General features: G+C 31.1%; 1 protein-coding gene across 1 annotated transcript; it reads left to right on the top strand.

Moving 5' to 3' along the window:
* Positions 1-5900: 5900 nt before the first annotated feature.
* Positions 5901-27578, top strand: LOC142332553 (uncharacterized). Its single transcript, XM_075379007.1, has 6 exons — positions 5901-6224; positions 7896-8097; positions 12592-12716; positions 13156-13273; positions 20354-20505; positions 27412-27578. Exons 1-6 carry the CDS (start codon positions 5940-5942, stop codon positions 27418-27420), a joined length of 891 nt encoding a protein of 296 aa, XP_075235122.1. The 5' UTR covers positions 5901-5939; the 3' UTR covers positions 27421-27578.
* Positions 27579-27987: the final 409 nt, after the last annotated feature.

Below are 27987 nucleotides of genomic sequence, written 5' to 3' on the forward strand. Positions count from 1 at the left end.
TCAAATATATTTAGGTAAAGTTTTTTTAACTTTCTTTAAAAAGTTATTTAAATTTATCACATATTTTGAGATACAAATTTTGCGAGTTATAACACTTTTTGTCAATTTTTTAATTTTAGAAAATTTCTACTAATGGGGATTTATATTACGGACATAAGTTGGGGCCGGATGATAATGATGTAGCATCTGAATTTTATAGTTATAATGGAACTGGAAGAAGTGAAGATGTCGATTCATTAGAAGATAGTACTACAGATTCTCACGTAGGAAAATTTTAATTAAATTAGTTCATTGTAATAAACAAGAGGTAATTAAAGTAGTATTTTAAGATAAGAGCAAAATATGAAATTTTCTATCAGATTTAGATGGTCAGAAAGTTTCCTAGACTTACAATGAATATTGTAAGTGATGAATAAAGTATAATCCTGTTCATTTGGATTAGGCAGGATCAGACCTAGTTTGGATAACTAAAAGTCTAAAAAATCTAGAAATGTCACAGCTTTTTGTGGTTATAAAAGGTTTACAGTGTTAAATATAGAAAGTTTGAAATCATTTTAATGTATGTTTGGCAGTCCTCAAATGTGGAATAAGTGAATTCTTGCATTATTGTAGTTACAATAGCTTATGTTTTTATTTAAACAATTTATGTTCCTGGTGGTCTACAATCTCCTAGACATTAAATTTTTGAAGAAAAAATATCAAAAATATAAGTTTACCAGTGTGAAAAATTAATAAATAAAATTAATTTTACTAGTTCGTAGTATAGTATTGTACAAACTTGAAATTTAGAAAGGAATAAACCAACATTACAGAAGAAAAGGGGTTCTGGACTTTCATGAAAAAAAATTAATATTTAAATTATCCTGATGCTGAATCAGTCCAGATGTGAAATTGATTGAGGGAGAATTGAGAATTTGTGTAAGAGGGTTATTCTTTAGTAAATAACTTGTAGACATTTGTGGCAAAACTAATGGTTGGTTATCATTGTAAGAAAATATGTGGCTTTCCTTGTTTTATTTTACCCTGATTTTTTGTTTAGTAATCTAGCTAGCCATGTATCTATAATTGCCATTGTGCAAATTTCCATTACTTCTAATAATAATAAAAAGTGAGACTTTTTTTTGTAAAACATAATTTTTTTTTGTTATTTTTAATTTTTATAATCCTGTTTTATTCATAAAGGAAAACTGATGATTATTTTCTATTTTATTTTATGTAATTAACACAATTATTATTTCTCTCGTTAATTACTGACCTCAACGACAGAATGATAATATCCCTTTTATCTGAAAGGTTCTTGGTTTGAATCCTGGACAGGCTTAGCATTTTTAATATGCTGCATAATCCTGTCTTAAAAATAAAGTTATTGTGGCCTTTAATGGCATTACACGTTTTTTAAAGAAAATTTTAATCTTTAAGTTTAACATATTTTCAACAATTTTTATTTTCTATTTCTAAACTTTTTTGATAATAAATCATGAAACTTCTTGAAACAGTTTGCATTATTCTAGAGTTGAATGCGTTAGAATAAGCTGTTGTTAAAAGGTATATCAAATGAAGCCTGGTAGTCTAAATTTGTCTTGGTAGAATTTTAATAGTACAGTTTAATTAACACAGCAATGTTTGTATATGTACTAGTACATACTGGTGCAAATGTAATGGTATATTAAAAATCTAAGTACAGATCCTGTAAATAATTCAAAGTAATTTAACTACTGCTTATCATTTAAATGTATATATTCATGATTTTTTTTTACAGGATTTTAAACTAAAAAAGCCCGAACCATTGATAATAAAAGGTGATGTGGTAGTTAGTAATGCTGTGATTAGAGGTTCACTTTCAACTATTAAAAAAAGTAATGAAACGTGGGTAGAAATATTGACTGATATTGTGAGTAAAACAGATGATAAACTTGTATTCATAAACGGAACAAAAAAATTTGAAAAAGGTCTTGAAACTAATTCTACGTTATTTACAACAGGACTTATCAATGGTCATAACATGTCTGATTTCATTACTACTGATATAGACCAGGTATTTGAAGGTAAGAACAATCATGTATTCCTTTTTTATAATATTGGACATTTTCTTTAATGGTACCTTAGATGTCATTAGCTATTTACATTTAAAAAATTTAATCTTGTATTTTTTATGAATAAAAAAAGGAAATATGTCAGAAAGGAAGTGGATTCCTGTATAGAAAGAAGTGTGCTATTACAGATACAGACCTAGAAATTAGACACTGTTAAAAATGTTTGTAGCGGTGTTTTGAGAACAAAACATAGATAATGAGGAAGCCAGAAAAGAAAAATATTTAGATTTTTATATCGTGCAGTTATAGGACAGTAGTAAAGATTTGACGGACTGATGAAGTGAAAAAGTGTTTTGTAACAAATTGAAGAATAGATAAATTTTCTAATGTTTCTAATAAAAAGAAAAACCGTAATTTGACAATGAAAGAAAGGAGATGATAGAGTTTCAGCTGTTATAATTGTGAAACAAACTGTTATAAAAATTCTTGTATATTTAAGTTGAAGTATGTTTTTGTAATTAATTTGCTTGGCTATCGTATTATTAGCTGAGTAATAGCATGTAGCAATAGTTAATTTCGGTAAGTTTATCATATATGGCTTAAAGAAAAGGTTTCTTCTTAAAGAACACTAATTTTGAATAACAGACAGTGTGTTTTTCTTACATTAGCTTTTCATGTGTATATCTCCTTAAAGTTTTAAACACTTCTTTTAACAGAAGGTTCATTTTTAATGTTATTTTATTTAATTTAATATTTTAAGTAGCATTGACCATTTTCCATTAAAAACTCTGATAACAAACAGAGTATTACATCCAGTATTTCCTAATTTCAGTGATTTACATGAACTGGATCAGTAAGAATATCTTTGACCATTAATATTCTACTTTGCTTTATATCCTTCACTTTGCAATGTGCTATTCCCTAAGATGTCCCAATCTCACAACTCCCTGAGACATTGTGGAACCATCAGTTCTGCAAACCCAAGCTCAAATTTTCTTGTTTATTTTCTACGGAATTTTTTTGTACAATTCATTTTTCTTTTGCAGAGTATTTTATATCCTATTTTAAATAAAGTTAATCAACAAAAAATGAATTTTGAAATTTGTGATATTTTGTTTTATATTGTCAGTGATGAAAATTATATAAATTATTAGTTTTTAATGGTAAAATCGTACAGAATATATAAGGTCTGTTCAGAAAATAACCGAACATTTTTAATTACGCGCCAGTGGAGATATTTAGCGACATGTGATTTGCAGCATGTGTTGTGCATAACCTCCTCTGTAACCACATGTTCTTGGATTATTGATATCTCATTTAGTTTTCGTTTTATAGTTATTTAAGTGCAACATGTTTAAGTGTTTAGTAGCGATTTTTGTAATATGCAACTTTCAGGAGCAATGTAAAATTTTGCATGAAACTGGGGAAAACTTTCACAGAAATGTTTCAACTTTTGAAACAATTTTATGAAGACGATGCTCTGGGTCAATACGCAAAGTTATGAATGGTTTTCACGTTTTAAAAGTGGTCGTTAGTCAATCAAAGATGACCCTCGACCAGGAAGGCCTTCTACTTCAACTGATGACACCTGGATTCAGAAAATCAACGATCTGGTGTGTGCAAATTGTCTATTTACTGTCATAGAACTTGCAGCAGAGATTAGCATCTCAATCGGATCATGCCATGATATTTTGACTGAATAGTTGAACATGCATCAAGTTGTAGCAAAGTTTGTTCCTCATGAGATGACCAAACAGCAGATAAAAACATTGAGTGGACATTTGTTGGCAACTTCTTGAACAAGCCAATGACGATGAAACATTCATGAAAAGGTTCATAACGAGAGGTGAAAGCTGGGTTTACGGCTACGATATCGAGACAAAAGTTCAATCATCACAATGGATTGGCAAAGGATCTCTGTGCCCCAAGAAAGCACGTCAGTCTTGATCTGATGTCCAAGTGATGCTCTCTGTTTTTTCAATTTTAATAGAATTTTTCATTTTGAATTCTTGTCTCAAGGTAATACAGTGAACTATGCATGTTATCAAGGTGTTTTACAATATTACATGAAAAAATCTGCAAAAAGAGACCGGAGTTGTGGCAAGACAAATCATGATTCCTTTACCATGACAATGTGCCTGCACACTCAGCTTTGTCAATTCATCAGTTGACTACCTCCCTACTTGCGAGACTTGACTCCTTGAGATTTTTTCTTATTTCCGAAATTAAAATCAGTGATAAAAGGATGGCGTTTTGAGATTATTGATGACATTAAAGCAAATTTGTCATGGACCTTAAAGGTAATTTGGAGTGAAGCTATCCAGGACTGCTTTGCAAAGTGGAAACACTGCTAGGAAAAGAGTGTGAATAGGGGAAGAGTAGTTTGAAGGGGGCAATAATCTGTAAAATTAATAATAAAGATTAAAAAAAAAAATGTTTGCTTATTTTCTGAGCAGACCTCGTATAAAATTTTTATGAATTATGTCATAAAATTTTCATCAAATTTTTTGTCAAGTTTTCTGTTCAAATGTAATTGAAGATGATGGGATTAAAAGAAAAGGGATTGAAAGTGTTAGGACAAAGTAAATTTAGTTTAGTATTTGATTAAAAATTGGTAGTTTTGTAAAAACAAAGTTTTTACAAAAAAGTAAATCAACATTTACTTTTTGTATACACACATTTGAAAATTTCATGATACAATTAGTTAATTGTATAATCTATTGCTCATGTGTGAATTCTCTTTCTTTTTCTTGTTTAGCCTCCGGTAACTACCGTTTTAGATAATAGTTCAGAGGATGAATGAGGATGATATGTATGAGTGTGAATGAAGTGTAAGTCTTGTAAATTCTCAGTTCGACAATACCTGAGATGTGTGGTTAATTGAAACCTGACCACCAAAGAACACCGGTATCCACGATCTAGTATTCAAGTCCGTGTAAAAATAGCTGGCTTTACTAGGACTTGAACGCTGGAACTCTCGACTTCCAAATCAGCTGATTTGGGAAGATGCATTCACCACTAGACCAACCCCCGGTGGGTTGCTCATGTGTGAATTAGTTATAATTATCTTTACTTGGATATTATATGTAAATCTAATTAATATTCAATACATCTACCTGCTATTTTTTTTGTGATGCCGGCTAGTTGCAGTCTACATTATTTTACTATAGTCACTGAAGGAAATATGAAATGATTCTCTTTGTTTTGAAATATTTGGGAATGGTAAAAACAAACATGTATAGTGAAGAGCTTTCTGAGTCGCCTTGGATTTTCATCAAGAATGTGTTTGAAGAAATGCATGTATTGTTAACCTGAACATTTAGGTTATGTAATTAATGGAAGGATGAATAAAGTCAGATGGACCGATAAAGTAAGGAATAAGGAAGTCATGAATAGGATTAAAGAAGAAAGGGCCCTTGTGCGGGAAAACACTAAACAAAGAAAATTGATTAGGATGTGGTTATAGGTAGCAGCATCTTGACAACTGTATGGAGTGGTCAGTGAAAGGAGGAAGAAAAAGGAGGATGTTACTAGTTGAAGTGAAGTTTGGAAATTGCAAGGAGATGAAGGAGAAGGTTTGGGACAGAAAAGGATGGAGGCAGCATAGGCATAAGGGATCTGCCACCAAGCAGAACCCTACATGATTAGAAAGTAATAGCCACTTGAGATAAGTCATGTCCATTATTTATTCTTAGAACTGCATTTTCTATGATCTGTCAAAGATGTAAATCGTGAACACTAATGTATTAATACAATTTTCATGGAGGTAGTGTAACAGTTATTTTGGTTATTTTATTTACTGTAAGGTTTTTGATATAAGTAGCACAAGGAGTAAAACTTTTAACTATTAATACATTTTTCTTAGGTTTAAAAATATTTAATAAACTAGTTGAATTTAATAATATTATGCTTGATGGTACTTGGGATGATATTAATATAACAGAGTTATTTTTGAACAATCATTTTCATCATTATCAATTACAAAGTCGTTCTTTAATGGATGCAGAACCAGCTAATAATCCAATAATTAATGGTTTAAATTCGACTCAGACTTCTAAAAGTAATGTATCAAAACATAATTATAATGATGGTAATGTTGGTCATAAAAATTTTAAAGAGAAAACTATTTATTTTGATCATATAAATGATTTTGAACTGAAAATATTTGGGAACATTACTGTGGATGGATTGGTATGTATTATATAACATTTTATTTTATTATCTGTTGTGATTGTGTGCGTGTTAAAAATTATAACTATAACAATATATGATAATTGTTTATCAAATTAATCTCAAATCAATTGATATATCCTGAAAGTATGTCAATTTTTTGATTTCATAAGAAATCATTTTCTTATGATTTAGCAGTTTTAGCTTCTTATTATAATGTTGTTTGATTACCTCATTAGACAAGTGGGTCACTGCTTGATACTAGTATAAGTTTTCCCTTGTTAAGGAAATTCACACAGTATTATTTTTAACTAGAGCGTATCAACAAGAGAGTTCAGTTTTATATGGTTGTTTTTCATTTGCATCTGCCCTTGTAGTTCTAAAATTATTCCACTGATTTTTTTTTTATGTAAGATAGGTATAAAACTTCTGTTTTAGTTATGTCTGTGATACTGATTTGAAGAACACGGAATCTCTAAACACTGTCATCTGCTAACAGAAAAAGTAGGTTGAAATTCATTAAATTAGATATCAGATTTTTAAAAGTACTTGAAAACTGTACTATATTTATGATAAAAAAATTCCATAAAAATATTATGCATGAAAAATAGTATTAAAAGTTATAAACTTTTTTTTTTAAAGATATTTATAATAAGTTTACAAAAATAACTAAAAAATCAAATTGAAGATTATGTAATAAATCAGAGAATACAAAAATTAATATGAATTTAAAAAAAGATGTGTACTTTATTAAATCATTGAAAATTCTTCAAAGAAATTGATCAAAATTGGTAGTGAAAAGAATTCCTCTACTGAATTAAAGCAACTTACATAATGCTTAGTTTCTCAGCAGATAGAGATACCCTAGTTTCTGTTTTGCAATGTCTGACCCAGTTTTCATATTGCTGAGACACACATAAAGTACCTGAGATACGTACAAAAGGCTTCAGTAATTTTCTTAGAGTAATGATGTTCATTATACAGCCAGTCAGATCCTATAATAAACAGAATGAAAGAATTTTGTGGGGCAGTTCTTTAGGAGTTTGACTCTGAAGAAAACAGAAACTACTTCATTTTCACCTAATTAGCAAGCTAAGATCTTATTATTTTAGAAAATGATTGTTATTTTTTAGAATAACTTGTGATTTATGTCAAATCACGTAATACCATTATGGTTAAGGTATTTAATAAATTAATAAAATTATTGATTACATTTTGAATATTGACTTCACAACATTTAAAAGAATTTGATTTTTTTAAAATAAGGTTATCAAACTTTATCTGCCCTTCAAATGATAAACTTCCTTCAGGCATGTTGCAAAACATTTATCGTGCGTAAACCTATAAATAAAATTTTGTTCACATTTATGCATATATATGCTATTCAAGCAAATATAAATTTATTTTATATTAACATTAATTGTCAACAGTTCAATCCCATTTTGTCCTGTAAAAATGTTAATTTATTTTATGCCTTCCCTTAAAATTTCTTACCCACTATATGTTAAACATTTAAATTTTAAGAAACTTCTATTCTCTTAGTATGCAGCTTTTTTGATTTCCCACTAATGATTCTTATTATTACTGTATGATTTATTTTTCTTATGAAATTTATTTATAAATAAAAAAGAGTAATTATAATGACATTAAGTTAGTATTTTTTATAGTACGCTTTTTTATTTTGTTCTTTAGTTTGGTGGAATAAATTTGACATCGTTTAGAAGTTTACTGAATTTTAATGATTCCAATATTGAAGATAATATAATATTAGAAAAAACATCATTTGAAAATTTAAAACTTAATACTACTAATGGTTTTAACATTAAAGAATTAAATAATCTAAATTGTGATCAACTAATTATGTCTGGTGAAATAGAAGATGTAGAAATTGATGGTAATAATTTTATTAATATTTGTCATTTTTTATTTTTGTTTTTTTAATTAATTAAAAAGTGAAGATTGAATGACTAATTATAAATTCATAAGGAATTGGTTCATTGTGATATCCATTGTCTTGTCTAAAATATTTTTGTATTATACTAATTTTAGTAAGTAACAGTTACTTAAAATTTTAAAATAGATTACAGAAATAAGTTGAATTCTTTTTACCTCAGGTATGCATTTTTACACTTATTTAATAGGAATGATGAGATTGTTGATATAATAACTGAAAAAATGCTATTCTTGTGTTTGTATATTTTATACATTGTACACAAGTTAATTGTAAAACTACTACATTTCTGATTATATTAAAAAAAGAAATGTTTATTCATCTAAAGAAAAGGGCACCATGAAATTTAGTAATAGGTAAATTTATTAATGAGTAGGAAGTATAAATTATTAATGGCTTGGTTACTAGAATTAAATGCCTTCTATTAATTTTTAGGGCAAAAATGGTTCTATAACAGTGTTCTAAGAAACAAATCTGTGCATTTAATAACCATCACCATAATTGCATGAAATTATGTAATAAAGAGTCATCTTTATTATAAAATAATACATAAGAAATTTTAATTAATAGAAAATATTGGGTGGCACTTGAGGGCTAGACCCCTCCTGAAGAATACTTCCAAAAGTTATATAGTTTTTTCATTAATTTTGTTAAAATAATAATATAATATAATAGATGTGTAAGTTCTGACCCAAAAATAACAGCACAACCATTTTTTAATTGTGCGTGCATCTTTTCAACTAAGTTTATATTTTTCCTCACGTGATGGCAGCACTGCCTTTAATGTATATTAATATTTTCAGCCATATTAGACATGTAGTTTAAATTTGACAGCAGAGTAATTAGGATGCATTTTGTTTAAAAATCAAAAAATAAAGGATTTGCATTAAATCTTGTGTTAAACATGAAATAAAATATAGTGAAGTGGTGAAGATGTTATGAAAGTTTTTGTAGAGGACGTTATGTTGACACCAATAGTTTATGAGTGATACAATATTTAAAAAGGTATTGAAGATGACAAAAGGATTTGAAGCCTTATCACATCAACTACCTATGAAAATACCTACAAAATAAAGAATATTGTGATCAATAATTGTCAAATGACTATTAGAGAAGTTGTTGAAGAGGTGGAAATCTCTTATGGCTTGTGTGAAACAATTTTGACATTTTGGGTATGAAACAAATAGCAAATTTGTTCGAAAACTTTGAATATTGAACAACAGCAACATCGCAGAAAAATTTTTAGCTGACATCACTGATGACTCAGAATAATTCACATGTGTTATGACACATGTGAGTTATTCTGAGTTATCACCTGTTATGACAGGTGATAAAACAAAAGTCCGGTCATTACAATGGAAGCTTTGTGAAGAAAAAGTACAAAAAAGGCACTCAAAATTTGATTGAATGTTAAGGCTTTCCTTACCTTTTTTTTTCAATTATAATATTGTTGTCCATTATGAATTCTTACCACAAGATGGAAAAATCAGCAAACCGTATTAATTAGCAGTTTTACAATGATTACATAAAGCAATCCAACACACTGGCATAAGTGTGTTGCATCTCTTGGGGACTATTTTGAAGGAGACAGTAACAATATAGAAGAATAAGTAAATTATTTTTGATAAATATTTAAATTCTTGTTATTTTTTTTATCACACCTCAATGCTTTTTTTTTAAATTTATTTCATAATTCAGACAGTTTGTAGGTCTTATTTATTTTTTATGCAATGAATATTTATTCCTAAATTTTGTTTTTTTAATTCAGATTTTAGTATTATTTTCAAAAATATACCTGGATTGTTAAAATAATAACATATGTTAGTTTTGTTTTTAAATTTCTTGTAAAGATTATGTTTTTCTTACTTCTTTTCCAATACTAAATGGAGACTGTGTATGTAACATTATCTTTTCACAGAAAGAGGCACATTGTTACTTTTCATTAACTGGTACTGCCTTTTTTATGACTATTGTGTATAAAGTACTTTATACTGACCAGTAGGTGACATGTAATGGTTTGTTTATCTTGGGATTGGATTCTTGGCAAGAGTCTTTTATTTATTATGTCAAAAATCTTATCTTCCTTGATAAAATATAAGTGTCAGATGAAAAATAATACTGTTTGGTGAATGCCTATTTCTATTCAACCTGTCTCATTCGAGCACCTTCTTACTCTGCAAGTTCTAATTGTAAACATGTATATTTAAAATTAATAAAAAAATAGAGAATGATGTTGTATATGAAGAACTGTGATTTGATTTCTTAATCCAAGAAGTATGCAGCTGTCATAATTGCCATTAAATCAAGGAAATTTATGGAGGTGTGTTGAATGAATAATCAGTATGGCAATGTTGTTAAAAGTTTATTACAAGAAGAAAGAATGTCCATGATGATAAACGAACTGAATGCTACCTTTCATTATGAGTGATTTGCTGGCATCATGTTACTTCATCAGACAGGATCAACGTACCACAATTGATGAAATTAGTGGATATTTTTTGTTTGTTTCTTGTACTATTATCCAGTTTTGTTTGCTACACAAGAAAATAAACATCAGTTAATAGAATGGCATCATCTATGTTTACTATCCAAATTAAAAATTTTAAACAGGCAGTCTCTACTCAAAATATTTTGTGCCCCAGCACATCAATAACTGATGAAAACGTGGAAAAAGTAAAAGAAATGATTATGAATGATCGCTGAATCACAGTCAGAAAAGTCGCTGATGATGTTGGAATATCAATTGGCTTATGGCATGAAATTTTTTTTGATTTTTTGGGTGTGAAATGTGACAGCAAAATTTCTTCCAAAATTTTTGAATTTCGAACAAAAACAGCAGTGAATGGAAGTTCCTCAGGAGTCGCTAAATGAAGTCAACAATGAAACAGAGCTACTGAAACATGTCATAACAGGTGATGAAACATGGGTTTACAGATATAATTTCGAAACTAAGGCTCAGTCGTCCCACTGGATCACCAAGACCGAAAAAAGCTTGACAAGTATGGTCAAATGTGAAGGTTTTGCTCACTGTGTTCTTTGATTCTAATGGCATTGCGTACCATGAGTTCTTGCCACAAGGTCAAACAATTAATAAGGAGTACCTCAAGTTCAACGCTGTTTGCGTGAAGCAATCTGAAAAAATGCCCGGATTTGTGACAAAAAAATTCATGGCTTTTACACCATGATAATGCACCTGCTCACACTTCATTGTTGGTTTGACAGTTTTTAGCCAAAAACAAAACTGTAATGATACTCCAGCTGCCATATTCACCAGACATGGCTCTCTTTCACTTTTTTCTATTTCCAAAAATAAAGAGAACCTTAAAGGGCTGTCGGTTTACAAGCAGAGATGAGATTAAAAGTGAATAGCTGAAAGAGCTAAACACTATTTCAAAGATCAAGTTCCAGAAGTGTTTCGGGGATTGGAAAAAAGATTGGCATAAGTGTATAATATCTAATGGGAACTATTTTGAAAGGAATAACATTAATGTGGATGAATAAATAAAATTCTTTCCAAAAACAAAAATTCTTGTTACTATTTGAACACATGTCGTACACTGCTGAGAAAACCAAATGGTTTCTTATTAAATTTAAATTGGAAATTAATTTTTAATCATCCAGCTACTAACAACTTACAGCTGTGACTTGGTTCCTAACGATATCATCTGTCAACTAAACTGAAAGATTCTTTGGAAGGAAACTATTTTAGAGTTATCCAATGAATTGAATAATCCAGTTAATTAATTGAATGATTGAATAATCCAATGAAATGGTGGTAGAGGAATAAAAAGATCAGCAGGAATAAAACTCAGGAATAAAAAGATCGGCAGACTATGGTAAGTGTTTAAATATATACAGTGACTATGTAGGAAAGAAGCTTAAAAATATTTTTAAGTTAAATAAAAAATTTTGTTCAAAAATCTTAGCGGATATTTTTTTAATTATTAAGACACTACTTTCCAGACAACCTTTGTACATGTAAAAGCATGCTCTGGTTTGTAGTAATAAAACAAGTAATACTATTGTAAATTGCTACTCTGAAAGTGATGATGTTTATAATATAACTTGTATTATGAGCAGGAGTGAAGGTACTTATAAGGCCAAGTGCCAGCCTGCCAACCTGCAGTTCAGGGAGTTTTAGATGATTTTATCCAACAATGTATTCAGTTGGTTGAAGAAAATTGACAAACACTTCACTCTTCACCTCCTTATTAAGGCCTGCCTTATTAAGGTGCTTCTTATTTTTTTAAAATGACTATGCTGTTTGAATGAATGAATTATCTCATTTTAGATTGTTTGCAAGCTTGGGGGGTTAAAAGTAGTAATATTATTTGGATCATTGAAGAATTGAAAAAGCACTTCACTCCTTACATTTTTAATAAGTTCTGTATGGATGCTTGTTCTGGGGAATTACATTGCCATTTTTTTTTTTTTTAGAAGTGATTATCGATGGAAGTATTACTACTCAAAATGGAATCAATGGATATAATATCACAGAAATTAATAAATCAGCAATTGGTCTAGAAAAAAATAATTTCATTGAAGGAGAATTAATTTTTGAGGTAATTATTGATTCAACCTTTCTTATAGCCATTATCAGTTTTGCATCATAAATGTGTAAAATTTATAATTAAGATGTTTTAAAATGTAATATTATCAAATTATAGCATCATAATTAATTGTATGCAGTGTAACTAATAATTTCATAACTAGAATATAATTGTTGTCAGCTCATAGAAGGGTATTTATTCATTGTTGATAAATAAAGTAATGGATTTTTACATTAACTTACGGTGTATGTTTGTTTGAAGTGTAAGGGAAATACTCTTTTAATTCATAATAATTCTTGGCTATTTTACATAATTAACACAGTCTGGGCTTTACAGAACTGCTGATTTTAACATTGGTGAGAGTCCATCTATATTTTTTAAATTGGTTTATGTATTGAATAATATTAAAAAGATTGTTAAATAACTTTCTTTTTCTTTTAAACATTTATAGGATGAAGTACACTGTAACAGTACAGATGTCCAGGGTTTTATTAATAACAAACTTATTGATTTTAATGCATTTTATGAAGATACTGTTAAGAAAACTGATGAAAACATAGTAATCACAGGTCCGTATTCACTTTTCAAAAATAGTTTATTTATAAAGTTTTTTGTTTAAATGTAAAAATGAAATATTTCTCATATAATATTTGAGGTATTTAAAGCTAATTCCATCACTTTGTTGTAGATCTGTATTAGTATTTATTTCTTGTTACATAACAATTTAACTAATGTATTTTGTATAACATAGATAAACATGTGGAAAATGTTTTTTTAACCCCTTACTGGACTATGACGGAATATTCTGATGTAGCCAATATGCACAAAAAGGGCCTTTGTTGGAATATTCTGTCTAATTTTAATTTACTCTGTGTCATAATATTCCGGCGATTATTTTCGAATGTAGTTCATCATTATTCTGCAATGATATACAGCGCTAGTAAAGAGTTTTTGTTGCATTCTAAGACATTTTTCATATGTAAAACAGCTGATACTGCCTGTATGGCGTGTTATTTACATCTTGTTCATGAGTGATTGTATGAGTATTTTTGTATGTTTATTTCAGGTTGTAGCCATTGTTTTGTTTTTAAATATTAGGTATATGCTTATAAACTTCACCATATATTTGTAAACTGGACCAGTAGTTTTCACATTTTTTTATAATAGCTTTATGCAAGTTGTTTTCTTACATTTGAGATGGTATCTACTTAAAAAAATGAATATTTTGACATTTTAGACTAGTTACTAGATACTAGTTACTAGTTACTAGATAGCGATAGTGACAGTTTAGATGATATGTGTGAAGACGTATTGTTGTTGTTATTACCTGATGATGATGAGGATTATGCTAATGAGGTTGGTGCAGGTGATTCAGATAGGCCTATTCAAAGATATACAAGTAATATCAAATGGGTAAATTACTATCAGTCTGATTCCTTTTGTAGGCCAATTTTACTAGACAGTCAGGTATAAATGTTGCTATTCCTGATCTAAATGATATATTTAGTATTTTTAAATTTTTTATAACTGATGAATTGGTTGATATAATTATAAACCAAATAGATAATTTTCTGTTAAATAAAGTTCTGAAGCAGTTTTCACGATTTCAAGGGTGGAAACCAGCAGATAGAAATGAAATATTTTTGCTAATTACAGTCTTCATTTTGCATGGAATGATCTGGAAGCCCGAAATTAATAAATGTTATACAAGAAAACCATTATTTGCAATCCCAGATTTTTCGGTTGTTATGGCACACAAATGTTTCAAACTTTTACCTAGGTTTTTACATTTTACAAATAATGTCCCAGCTCAAAAAACAAAAGAATACATAAAATTAAACCTGTCTTATAATATGTAAATGACAAATTTTTTTCTGTTTACACACCAGAGAGGGAAGTAGCTATCGATGAAAGCCTTTTGTTGTGGAAAGGTCAGTTGAGTTTATCCAATTTATAAGAATCAAACAAGCTAGATTTAGAATCAGAACCTATGTTTTGTCTGAATCAAAATCAGGATACATTTATAAGCTACTTTTATATACCAGAAGTGAAACAGAACTAATCCATAATGAAAATTATGGGCATGCAACTAATGTTGTACTTACTCTGATGCATGACCTACTTCAAAAGGGATATTATATTATGTGTATTCTGACAATTTCTATTGTTTTGAAAAATAAAGACACTTGATCTGGTGGGAACCGTAAGGTGTAATAGAAAAGGTGTCCCTAAGGATTTTTAAATCAAAAATTGAAGAAAAATGGAATGATAGCATTGAGTGAAAACTCCGGTCAAATGATGCTATTGAAGTGGTGTGATAAAAGGGATGTGCTATGTTTGTCAACTCAGTATGAAGTTCTTCCAGTTGAGGTAAGAAGAAAAGAGCAAAATGCCATCATTCCTTCAATTATAAATGATTACAACATTTATATGGGAGGGGTTGATAAAGTGGATCAGATGCTTGGTGCATGCTCTCTTGAATGAAAGTGACAGAAAATTTGGAACAAAAAGGAATTCAAACGCCTTCTAAATATGTGCATATTCAATGCACATATTTTGCATCAGAAATGTGGAGGACCGTACACACGTCTGTAATTTAGAGAGGCTTTGGTAGAAGCAATTGTTGGGAAACATTTTGTAGCCAAACGGAAATCAGGAAGACCATCACTAGAAGAGGATCCTCTGAGGTTGAAGAAAAGGCACTTACCAGAGTACATACCCACAAACAGAATGAGAGCAAATGCTTCAAGAAGATGTGTAGTATGTTCACACAATAAAAAGTGTAAAGACTCAAGATACCAGTGTATGGAGTACGATATTGGGCTGTGTGTAGCTCCATGTTTTAAAATATTTCATACACTAAAAAAATGTTAAAAACAATCGTGATAGAATAAAACTTTTAGTAGTAAAGGCAATAATTTCAATTACAGTGTAAAATATAATTTAGTTACGTTTATGGACAATACGAATACATCATTAATAATTAACATGTTCAAGGTAGGTTAGGTAATTAAGTTTTTGTAAATATTATAAAATATGTTTTGCAAGAAAAATTACTGATTATTATATATATATATACTAGGCCATTATTAGTCAAAAAAAGTTATTAAATTAAAAAAAAAAAAAATAGATCAACATAGCATTATTTTTAGTGAAAATAAAAGGCAGTAAGGGGTTAAATGGTAAATTTTTTGTGCAGACTTTTTTTGAGTTTAGTTTCTGTAAAAAGAATTAAAATAGATATAGTTGACTATTTTTTTTTTGTAATAATAAGGTTAGGTAGTTCTATACTATTATATAAAGAGGAAGATGGTGTTTGTTTGGAATAAACAAAAAACTACTCTCTCAGTCCCAACCAAATTTTTACCCATGATTCTTGGCATAACTGAGAAGGTTTTTAGAAGGTATATTTCACCTCAAAAAATCTCTTAAAATATACATATATAGCAGTGGAGATTTGCCAGTTGAAGCACAAACTTTAATGAATAGAATTAATTAACTGCGAACTGTGAGTCTCTATCATTGTGTGAGCTGGTTTGAACTGAATGATTCGAATCAATGAATGAATAATATTACAAAAATAATAAAATAAATATACGTTAAATAAAATAATATTAAACAAATTAAAAAAATTTGTTTAACAGTAATGGACTTCCCTAACAGATGCGTGTGAGGCTAGAGTGGTGAGGTATTCGAGGATCTCAAGGAAGGGTAGACCAATCATCACCATTAACTGGTAGTAAACGGGGTGCCCCAGGGACACTGTTTTGGGAGGTGCATGTTCTTATAATATCTCTGCAAACAATTGTCCGATTTTCAAAATTCAAACGGGGTATTTGTTTGTAGGTTGAAGGCTAACTTTTGCATGCAGAAGGTTACCTGTGATCCAATAGATCATGGTTATTCAGAAATATATATGCATAAAGTTTGTCTGTTTGTTTGTTATCACATAACCAGTGTGGTAACCAACCAACCAATTACTTTCAAATTTGCAGAATATGTTCATGATACCCAAGGGAAGGTTTTAAGCCACTGACCGAGGCCCTAGCTTCCTTGAAGGTTAAGATATTAAAAATATTCATTATCTCTTTGGTCCCAAGGAGGATGAAGATGTAAATTAAAGACATTTATTAAGGAAAAATATATTAATTCTTTTACTTGCTTGTCTGTAGACTTTAATAAAAGGGAGTTTTATCTTCTACAATTTAATTTTCATTAATTGTTCTATTTTTAATCATTTTCTCAATATTTTAAGCGGAAAACATTGTAAGCATTCTTATTTTTGAGTCTTCAATATTTACTTGACTGGTTTGATGCTATACTCCATTCCTTTTTGTTCTGTGTGCTAGTCTTTTAGCATCACTAATTCACTATACCCTATATTGAAAATTATTGTCTGTTTTGTATATTCAGTTTTTGTCTTCCTCTATAGTTCTCATCTTCTATACTACATCTCTGCAAATTAACCAAACTAGGTGTCGTAATATGGTCGATCAGCCTAGTTTATGCATATATTGCCAGAATCTTTTAGTGACTAATTATGCAGATGAACTGAATAATTTTGGGGCAAATCTTTCTCCTCTCTCATTCACCTATAGATTTTTCATTCTGAATTTTATTGTTCCTCCTAATTTTCAACCTTTACTGTATCGCTTTGGAGAACTTTGAAGTTCTCTATTCTTTTCCAATTTCTTGTTATCCATGTTTCACTTCTATAAATCATATTCCATGCTAATATTTTCAGAAATTTCTTTCTGACCATAGATTTATATTTGATACTACCAAACTTATTTTTAGAGTGAAAGATTATTTTGTATTTCAACACAGATTACATTAATGTAAAACTTTTGCACTATATTTATTATTTATTTAAAACAAAATAAGTAATGTTTTTATTTTAAACTAACAAAATGGGGACCGTCAGTTAATTATGTAACCAGACTTCTGTGGTAAGGGTAGTGCCTATGCCTTTAATTTAGAAGTTCCTGAGTTTAAATTCAGACATGCTTGGAATTTTTCATACATTACAAAATTGATATGTCTTCAGCACCTGAAATTGTCCAAAAACCTGTAATTTTTATAAAAAGGAAATAAATAAATGTAAGATGAAGGGTGTTTACAAAATCTTACTTGCAGGAGATTTAAAATTTTCTTACATAAGATTCATGGTAGAAATTTTCATATTTAGTAACCTTTGTAGATGAGAAATAGATCAATTTAATGAAATTAATTAAACAGTTTTAACTTATAGAGAACTGTCAGTTTTGAAATAAAATATACGAGGGTTATTTTTTTCAAGGTCTGATCAATCGAGAAATAAAAACCGGCGCAAAAATTGGATGAACCTTTGCGCATATGTGTTGCGCAGTGTCTCTAGTATGGCCTTCAATCACGCCGCGTCACTTCGTTTAGTTCTGAATATGCAGCTAGCACATAAACATGTCTACAACAATAGTATCTCCCGCCAAGGATGAAGTGCGTGTGGTAATTAGATTTCTTCAGGGTGAGGGGTGTAATGCAGCTGAAAATCATTGACGAATAAGTAATGTGTACGGTGAAACTTCAATGAGTGACAGCAAAGTGCGACAATGATGCAGGAACTTTAAAGCAGGACGTGCAGATGTTCATGATGCAGACGGTCAGGGAAGGAAGCGAGTGTCAATCGATGATCTCGTTGAGGGAGTGGATGAGAGGCAATTCGAGAAAATCGATGGTTCACAATTTCTGTATTCAGCGATTCGTTTCCTGAAATTTCAAGGTAAGCTCTCTATACAATTGTGAGTGAGAGACTTCAGTACCGCAAACTGTGTGCGAGATGGGTTCCCAACATGCTGTCCGACCATCACAAAACAATGAGAATGGACGCCTCCCTAACGTTTCTCCAGTGCTACCACAATGAAGGAAAAGATTTTTTGAACAAAATTGTCACAGGGGACGAGACATGGGTCCATTTCGAAACTGAAGAAACAAAAGAACAATCCAAACAGTGGATGCATTCTCATTCTTCCAGTAAACCAAAGAAGTTCAAGCAAACCTTCTCCAACAGAAAGTGTATGGCTACTGTGTTCTGCGACCGGAATGGAGTTTTCTTGATGGAATTCATGGAAGTGGCACGACCATCACTGCAGCCTCATACTGCGTGACTCTTCAACGTCTGCGAAGGGCAATTCAGAATAAGCGACGAGAAATGTTGTCATCAGGCATTGTCTTTCTCCATGACTATACTCAGCCGCAAACTGCAGCTGTAACAAAGAAGCTCCTGTAGCGTTTTCGTTGGGAAGTGTTTGATCACTCACCATACAGCCCGGACTTGGCTCCATCTGATTTTCACCTCTTTGCTCACATGAAACGCTGGCTAGGAGGACAACATTTTGGCACAGACATCGAGCTGCCTACCAGCATAGAAACATGGCTGAAAACAGGCGGCTCCGTTCTATGACAAGGGTATTGGAAAAAGTTGGTACCATGCTACGACAAATGTCTAAATCGAAGTGGCGACTATGTAGAGAAATAGCGTAACTATGTACTTGTTACAAATAAAAAATTTTTAAAAGATTAATTCTGGTGGAGGTGAAAATGAGTCAATCTCAGAAATTGAGGGTTGCTGGTCTGTCACAGAAGATAGTTCTACAGAAACTGCAGACGAAACTGATTAAGGACTGTATTATAGTAGTATTGATTGTGTAATTTAGTAAATTAATATAAAATATCATTTTATTTTTTATTCTGCAACTATATTCAACTTGTGATTCGATAAGCCTGCATGTCCAAATTATTACTACCAATTTTGAATATAATGCTGTAAACTATGATACCATTTTAGTGAAAACATTTACTTAATTAAATTATTGTAATTAATTGCAGCTTAAATTTATTTCATTTATTAATACAGTAATGTAAATTAACTTTTTTTATTGTGTTATTACTGTAATCAGAAAGAAATTACAGGTTCTAAAAAATACAGTAACCTGTTTTAAACCAACAACATTTCTTGTTTAGATCAGATTGACAAGCATGTTACTTTGTTCAGTAGGAATGTTCTGTTATATCTCCATCTCTGTCTATAGCCAAACAAAACAACAGTGCTGCAGTCCTCTACGAATTTGAACGTCACGTTGACTTGTAAACAATATAGCTTGTTTACAAGTTGTTGAATTGTAAACAGTATGATGTTTTAAAAAATTTCAAAAACTTTCTCTGCTTTTTATTTTTCAAATTTTATTCTTAAACTAAATATTACATAAGAACAGATGGAGTTATTTTAAAATCTGATGAATCATATTTTGCAGAGAGATGAGTCATAAAACCATAACTTTATTTCTTCTTAATTTATGGACTACCATAAATTTTTATTTTTAGCTTTTAAGTTATTATAGTTAAAAATTAAAAGTAAAATTTCTGAATAATTCTGTTCATCATCAATTATGAGAATTTAAAGCAGTTCAATTTTTTACTGGAAAATAATGTAAAACTTTTTAAGCACTGATAAAAATTGATCGTTTGTAAATTCAAATCTTATGTTTATTATGTTTTTCTATTGGATGAAGCCAATTCCAAAATTCTTCTATATGTTGATTATTTGTAAATTTTTTGTGTTTATTGAATTAATGTCATATTAATATATTTATCTAAAAATTTATATTTTACAGGAAATGCTAAATTTAAAAATGATGTCAGTATTGACAATTTATATGTAAAAGGACTTGTAAATGATGTTGATTTTACTTCATTTGTTACAAATATTTATCTACATTCAGATGAGAAAGTAGAATTTTCTGAAGCACAATCATTTGATAAAAATGTAAGGATACTTAACATTATTTTGTTATTGATCAATTTCTTAGGGTACATCCTGAGCATGAAGCTATCTAACATCTATTTTAAATAGCAGAGGATTCTGATAAGAATATTAAGTAGAGCAGTAAGCATGTTGTGCTTTATCAATTAGACTGCAGCAGCAAGTTATAAAACAATTGAAATTGATTGGTTGCTGTTTACATGGATTTTAAGCAGTTTGTTATGCGTTCTGTTCTCAGAAATCGTTTTGGTAATACAATAAAGACCTGAAATGATCCTTTCATTCACTCTTGACTGAAATAGCAACTTTCTACAGCCAGTCGGTAAACAAAGTAAGTTTATTTGCAATGGCAGAAGAAATGGCTTCATACGTTTGAAAGACCACACTAACTTTAGCCTCTGTTATTTTTTTGTATCATAATTTAAATTTATGATTTAATAAATATCTAGATTATCTTTATGTTTTCTCTGCTGATGACTTATGTGGACAGAAGGATTCAAACAGTAACAAAGAGTTTTGCTCTGAACGGATGCTGCAGTTTGTGTAGAAATGTATCAATAGAAATACCTTCTATTGATATAAAAGATGTTCAGATTTAATAAGTCACTATTTTAAGTTACCTTAATGGACTAGAAATTTGCAATACAGTTAGTTGTTCTTGATATTTATAAGGTCTGGTCAGAAAATAACGGAACTTTATTTTTTTAATCTTTATTATTAGTTTTACAAATTATTGGTCCTTGTACCATTCAAATTACTCCCCTCACCTTTCACACACTTTTCCCAGCAGTGTTTCCACTTTGTGAAGCAGTCCTGGATAGCTTCATTTGAAATGGCCTTCAAGACTTATGACAAATTTGCTTTAATGTCATCAATAGTCTCAAAACGGCATTCTTTTATCAGTAATTTAAATTTTGGAAATAAGAAAAAATCGCAAGGCACCAAGTCTGGCAAGTAGGTAGGCTGAGGGAGGACAGTCATCTGATTTTTAGCACAAAACTGATGAATTGACAAAGCTGAGTGTGCAGGTGCATTGTCATGGTGAAGGAACCATGAGTTGTATCGTTACAACTCTGGTCTCTTTTTGTGAATTTTTTCACATAACCATTATAAAACGCTTTGAGTACATATGGTTCACTGTTTCACGTTGAGGCAAGAATTCAAAATGCACAATTGCATTAAAATTGAAAAAACAGAGAGCATCACAGATTGGATTGAGACTGACTGCTTTCTTGGGGGTGTGAAGATTTTTTGCTAATCCATTGTGATGATTGGATTGCAAAAACCATTTGTAACATTGTGTACGACCAAGAGCATCATCTCCATGAGCTTATTTCAAAAGTTGAAACGTTTCTGTGAAAGGTTTCCCAGTTTCACGCAAAATTTTACATTGTATCATTGCTACTGGAAATCGCACATTATAAAAATCACTACTAACACTTAAGCAAGTTGCACTCAAATAACAATAACATAAAAACTAAATGAGATATCAACAATCCAAGAACATGGTTATAGAGGAGGTTATGCGGAACACAGTGCTGTCAACTGCACATCACTAAATATCTCAGTTGGCACCTAATTAATAATGTTCAGTTATTTTCTGAACAGACCTTGTATTTTTTACTATAAAACATAAAATTTAAAAACTGTTTAATATAAATATATAGTATAAATATATCTTTAGTGTTTCCTGTCATGAACTGTCATGAAAAAAAATTTAGGCTAACTATAAAATTTACTAATACAACTAACTGATCCAGTCATGACTTATTAACCTTGCTGCTGTTTTGAATCTTGTGCATCCAATTTTCTGGCTGTTATACAACTAATAAAACTGCATCTTTTAAAAATGACTTCTATATTTGACTACTTAGTAAATATAATACATGTGTACATATATTTTTAAAGGGTACAGTTAGAAGATTATCATCTATTATTATTATTATTATCAGATTATCATCTGTTTTTAAACAGGATGACTAACAAGAATTCTAGTATTATTAAAATAGCCAAATAATCTAATCTAACCCTTGTCAAATCCTTTTCGTTTATAAAAAGTAGCAATGCTGGTGGTATTAAAATGTTATTTATATGTATAATGAACAGACTGCCACCTTGGTAGATTGTTCTCGGGATGCCTAAACTGGGGTTGTTTTCCGACTTGTTGGAAGGTGGCTTTGGTGAGGGTGCTCTAAAATCAGGAAAGGATTCAAGTGAGGTCAGCAGTTTTCGACCCATCAGCCTCTTGCCAGTAATCGGAAAGTTGGTTGAAAGGCTGGTTGTGGAATGGCTCTGGGAAAGCATCGATATGAACTCATTTTTAAGTCAAGGCCAGTATGTTTTTATAAAATGGGTTGGCACTGAGGATTGCATCTTAAATGTTCTTGCTGTGGTGAAAAGCGCTGAGTGTAAATATGTTTTGGCAATTTTTATAGACATAGAGACAGCATTTCCTTCTTTGTGTTGGAGTTTTGTCCTCTATGAGTTGGAATGCCACAATGTTCCTGTAGCCCTGAGAGGGCTGGATGGACATTCAAAATTTAAAGATTTCTGTGCACAAGATGAAGTTTATGCTTCTAAAGGGTGCAGACAAATTATCATATAGTCACAACCCCCGTATTAAGTATAAAGGCTGTGTAATCAGCCGAGTTCAAGTTCATAAGTACATAGGTGTTTTGTTTGATGAGAAATTGCTGTGTAGCAGCCACATTAGGCAAGTAACAGCAGATGCTGTCTCTGTGATGCACAAGCTTGGAAGGATTACGAACTGTTGAGCCGGCATTTGTACATGGTGTATTGAGGCGTCTTCGAAAGTATGACCCCTTATGCGGCGTCTGTTTGGGTGCATAGGTTGGAAAGAAATCGAGCACTTATTCAAAATTTAAGGAGTGCGCAGTGCAGAGCCTTAATTGTATGCACTGCTGTTTTTAAAACAACCTCCTATGAGGCTACCACTGTATTGGGAAAGTCTTTCCCAGTTGATTTAGTGGTGAAAGTTCAGGCGGCCATATGGAAATTGCAAAGAGGCAGGGAAGCCGAGGTATTTGGGATGGGGTTTTGAGCCGGGCCTGTAACAAAGCAGAACAGTGATATCAATGCACTAGTTCTAAATTTCAAACAGCTGCCCTTCTCCCGCCTGTGGAGGAGTCTTTACAGCCTCACAATGAAAGCATGGCAGCAAGAATGGCAAGCCATGACTAAGGGCTGTATAAATCTATCTTCTGGATAGATTTATACAGGATCTAGGGGGGATGTATGCCTCTCCTTCATTTTTAAGTTCAATGGGAGCCCGAATGCTCTCCAACATGTAAATTTAAACCAATATTTTTTTGGTTCCACCTGGCAACTGATGAGTGTCCGTCTGCGGATAGGTCCAGTCGAATGAACACATAATGTTCGACTGCCCAGCTACTGGTTGGAGGGGGGGAGGCAGAACTCAGGCCATCCTGGAACTTAGAGGTGGACCTCAGGAAAAAGACTCCTATCACGCTGCTGTAGGAAGCTAACGGAGAGATATGGCTGGATACCAGTCAGATTAAGACTCCAAGTGCTTTAATGGTGGACAGGTACTTGCTGGCATTCAGTGGCCTAGGCGTGGCAGCGAATTGCTGTCTTTGACAAGATAAATTAATTATTGATAGTCATATATGTTTTAGTAGTTGATGGGGTGCGTCTACCCATTTTAGTTATATGTGACAAATGGGTGGTTGGACACGCAAGCAAATAGTGTATGATACCACTCATATTCCGCTCATGCTTTTAGGTTGGCTAGGAGGTAGTTTGGACACTGGTCGCTAAACTGTTTCGAGGCTCACTAGCCGTTTGTGGCACAGACATTCGATCTTATGCTTTAGGGCGACCGAATGGGGTGATGATGGTAGAAATGCCAAGCAAACCAACATATGTATAATTAATGAAGATAAATTTATTGTACAGTTTGACAAAATTTCAGCAGTTAACAGTATCATCTGGATGGAACTTCAAGCCACACTGTTAGATTAGCCATAAATATTTCTTGACCATTTAGTCTTCCATTTTCATAGCTGGTAATTGGCAGTATCCTTGTTTATTCCAGACAAAAATTTCTTAGCTTGCCTTTATTTATATGGAAGTATTATGTTATCACATATATGCGTAACTTAATATCGGTGGACAGAAACAGTAGCAGCTCGGATGTCAGCACATGTACGTGCTGGTATAAGTGCCACTCCCCCCCTGCAGATGATCACGCAGTTCTCCCAGCGTAACGGTGCTGCAGCCCCACCACTCTCAGGTTCCAATAAATGAGTGTGCACAAGAGTGAATTTTTAATTCATCGTCAACCACCACCTGGAGAAGACCAAGAAGAAGTTCCGTGGCTGCCTCAACATGGGACCTCCCCGGTGGATGCCAACAACCCTGTTGGAGCAGCAGGGCTGGCCGGCCTGCCGAGGTAGCCGCTGGACGTAGACGCTTTCTTCTCACTCCAGCTCGCTGGGCTTCAATTGCCCTGGCTGGCTGACTCAGCAGCAGGAGCTGGCCCAGTGTGGGATCGCTACTGAAATTTACTAATACAACTGATCCAGCCAGGACTTATTAAACTTGCTACAGATTCGAATCTTACACATCCTATTTTCTGGCTGTTGTACAGCTAAAACCGAATTTTTAAAAACGACATATTATAAACATAACATTTCAAATTAAGTTATTTGTATTTCTCATGTTCAAGTTAGTAATATATTATGTAGATCCTTAAAAAAATTTATGCTTTAATGAAAATAAAAATGCTTTTTTGAAGATGATTTCCGTCTCCATTCATATTTAGTTAGAAAAGAAGCCATTATCCTCTTCAGCATGGATAATTATTATTCTGTCACCTTTCAAGATTGAAATTGACACCCCTTTTTGTTTACATGATTTTTGTTGGCACTGGGAATTAAAAATTTAGGTCTCATCAGTAAGTTCAAGGCATCTTTCTTCAACACAATATTGAGCAATTTCTTTTATATTGCATATCAGATATTTGAAGAATCGGTCTGATATTTTGAATTCTTTTCCACCTAGAATCAGTTTGTCCTAACAGAATAGTTAAACTACTTTTGTCACCAACAAATATTCAACGGGTTTAACTTGATAGAAAACTTTCACAAAGAATGTAAGCAACCTTCAGGTGAAAGAACATGAATTACTATGCAGTGAAGGGAATTGTTATCAACTGTCTGTGTCAGTCACTTTCCTTGTAGTGTTTTTCTGTTAACGATATGATACTAGTGATTTCAAACTTGGCTCCTTCATTCTCTTAACTTTTCTTTTAGACATAATATTAGCACTTGCAGAATGTTCTTAAAATTTTTGGGTTTTATAATAAAACTATATTGACATTAGCATCAAGTATAATTTTTTTATATCTGTTGTTAACCAAACGATAAATAAATAAAAAAGGTCAGCTGTTGTAAAAAAGTTAATAAAAACAAGTATTAATAAAAGCACTTATAAACATAACAAAATCAATGCTTAGTGTGTGTCCACATGGTCAGGGCTGGATTTACTAATAGACAAATGTCTAGGACCTGTAATTCAGAGGGGCCCAGCCTCAATACAAGTCAAAGTAAAAATAATTAATTTATTTTTTAAAAATAATACATTTTTTTAAAAATATTATATTATTTATAGGTAAAACAAATAAATGTCATTATAATAATTGGCAAAGTAATAAAATCAGATTAGTACCACAGATGGATCTAAGGGGGTTATGGGCCTCCTTATATTATTTCTGTATGTAAATAAAAAATAAGTCTAAATAAAATTCCTTTAGTATTAAAAGACTGGAAATTATAATATGCTGATAAAACATAAATGCACAGTAGCGATGAATCATTTATTATTACTAATACAATGCAGTTTTTTTTTAACTATTGTACTGTTGTACATAGGTGAGAGGATTGGAGTATGATGTATTTGTATGAAATCATCTACCAGTTTGAAATGGACAAACTGTAATTTAATATTTTCCCACTTAGTGGTGCTAAAGAGTGAAGATGAATCCACTCCCTGTTACTATAGAGAGATTTAATATACTTATCAAAAAGTACTTCTAATTTTTAATGAAAGACTGAACTAAATTTAAGATAGATTTCTTTAGCTCTCATCATGATGATTTATCTCACTTTTGCAACCGTTGTCAATAAGTGCTACTGTTCCCCATATTGGTATTGTCAGTTAGTTATTTGATGAGATTTTTTTTTAGTAAGAAGATTATAGCTAAAATGTGTTAAAAGAATGTATTATGCCTTACTAAGTGAATTTATCATTAAAAAAAAAACATGTTATTTACACTATTTCTAAACATTATTTGTTTAAGTATAAAAACAGGCTATTTTCTAGATTACTGTTTATTTTTAAAAAAGTATAAATTTTTAAAATTTGACTTTCAGTGATTTTATTTTATTTAAAAAAATAAAAACATGAGAAATTATAACTAATAGTAATAATAAATAATAAATGTAAAAATTAATGAGTAAAAAGTTGGAATTAATAAAAAACAATGGACTGAGTGGTAAAAATAAAAGATGTAAAAAAACCCAATGCCACTAGTCTACCAAATTATAAGTATCCGTGGTCAATCAAACAACAAACTAGTTGCCTTTGAAACTAGTAGCACAACTCTTAAAGACATGAATAAACTAAAAAGAATAACAATTGTTTGTTAATTAAGATATAAGCAAAAGTAAAATAGTAGAAATACTGAAAATGTAATATTATATCATGTTCTTTCTGATTGCAAACATGAGAACTTAACATCAAAGGCCAGGCAAATTGTGCTTATTCATTTAATATATGATTTTTATATGTTTATATATCTATTATGTTATAACTGAATAGTTAAGTTATTTTTATAGCTTTTTAATTTATTGGTTTTTTTTTTTCTAGGATCCATGACATTTCAGAATGCCATTGTAAATGGTAACATTACTACATCACTTATTGATAATATTGATCTAAACCATGTATTTGCTCTTAATAAAGAACAAACAATATTAGAAACAATGACATTCAATAATATTACAGTGCTGAGTGACGTTGATGTTGGAAATCGGGTTAATGGTGTATATTTAAATCAAGAATTTCATAATACATTATTTGTATGTAAAAATAATAACTTTGTTGTGTAGTTTATTGGAGGCAGGCATTCCATTCACAACCCACCAGGTTGGTCTAGTGGTTAACGCGTCTTCCCAAATCAGCTGATTTGGAAGTCGAGAGTTACAGCGTTCAAGTCCTAGTAAAGCCAGATATTTTTACATGGATTTGAATACTAGATCGTGGATACCGGTGTTCTTTGGTGGTTGGGTTTCAATTAACCACACATCTCAGGAACGGTCGAACTGAGAATGTACAAGACTACACTTCATTTACACTCATACATATCATCCTCATTCATCCTCTGAAGAATTATCTAAACGGTAGTTACCGGAGGCTAAACAGGAAAAAGAAAGAAAAGGCATT

The sequence above is a fragment of the Lycorma delicatula genome, chromosome 11 (genome assembly GCF_047948215.1).
Source record: "Lycorma delicatula isolate Av1 chromosome 11, ASM4794821v1, whole genome shotgun sequence".
NCBI lineage: Eukaryota > Metazoa > Arthropoda > Insecta > Hemiptera > Fulgoridae > Lycorma > Lycorma delicatula.

Excerpts from the sequence above, each read along its gene's own strand:
- LOC142332553 (XM_075379007.1), top strand. The coding sequence starts at position 5,940 with ATGCTTGATGGTACTTGGGATGATATTAATATAACAGAGTTATTTTTG. Across the intron at positions 6,225-7,895 it reads ACATTACTGTGGATGGATTG|TTTGGTGGAATAAATTTGAC; the intron begins GTATGTATTATA and ends TTTGTTCTTTAG. Across the intron at positions 12,717-13,155 it reads AAGGAGAATTAATTTTTGAG|GATGAAGTACACTGTAACAG; the intron begins GTAATTATTGAT and ends AAACATTTATAG.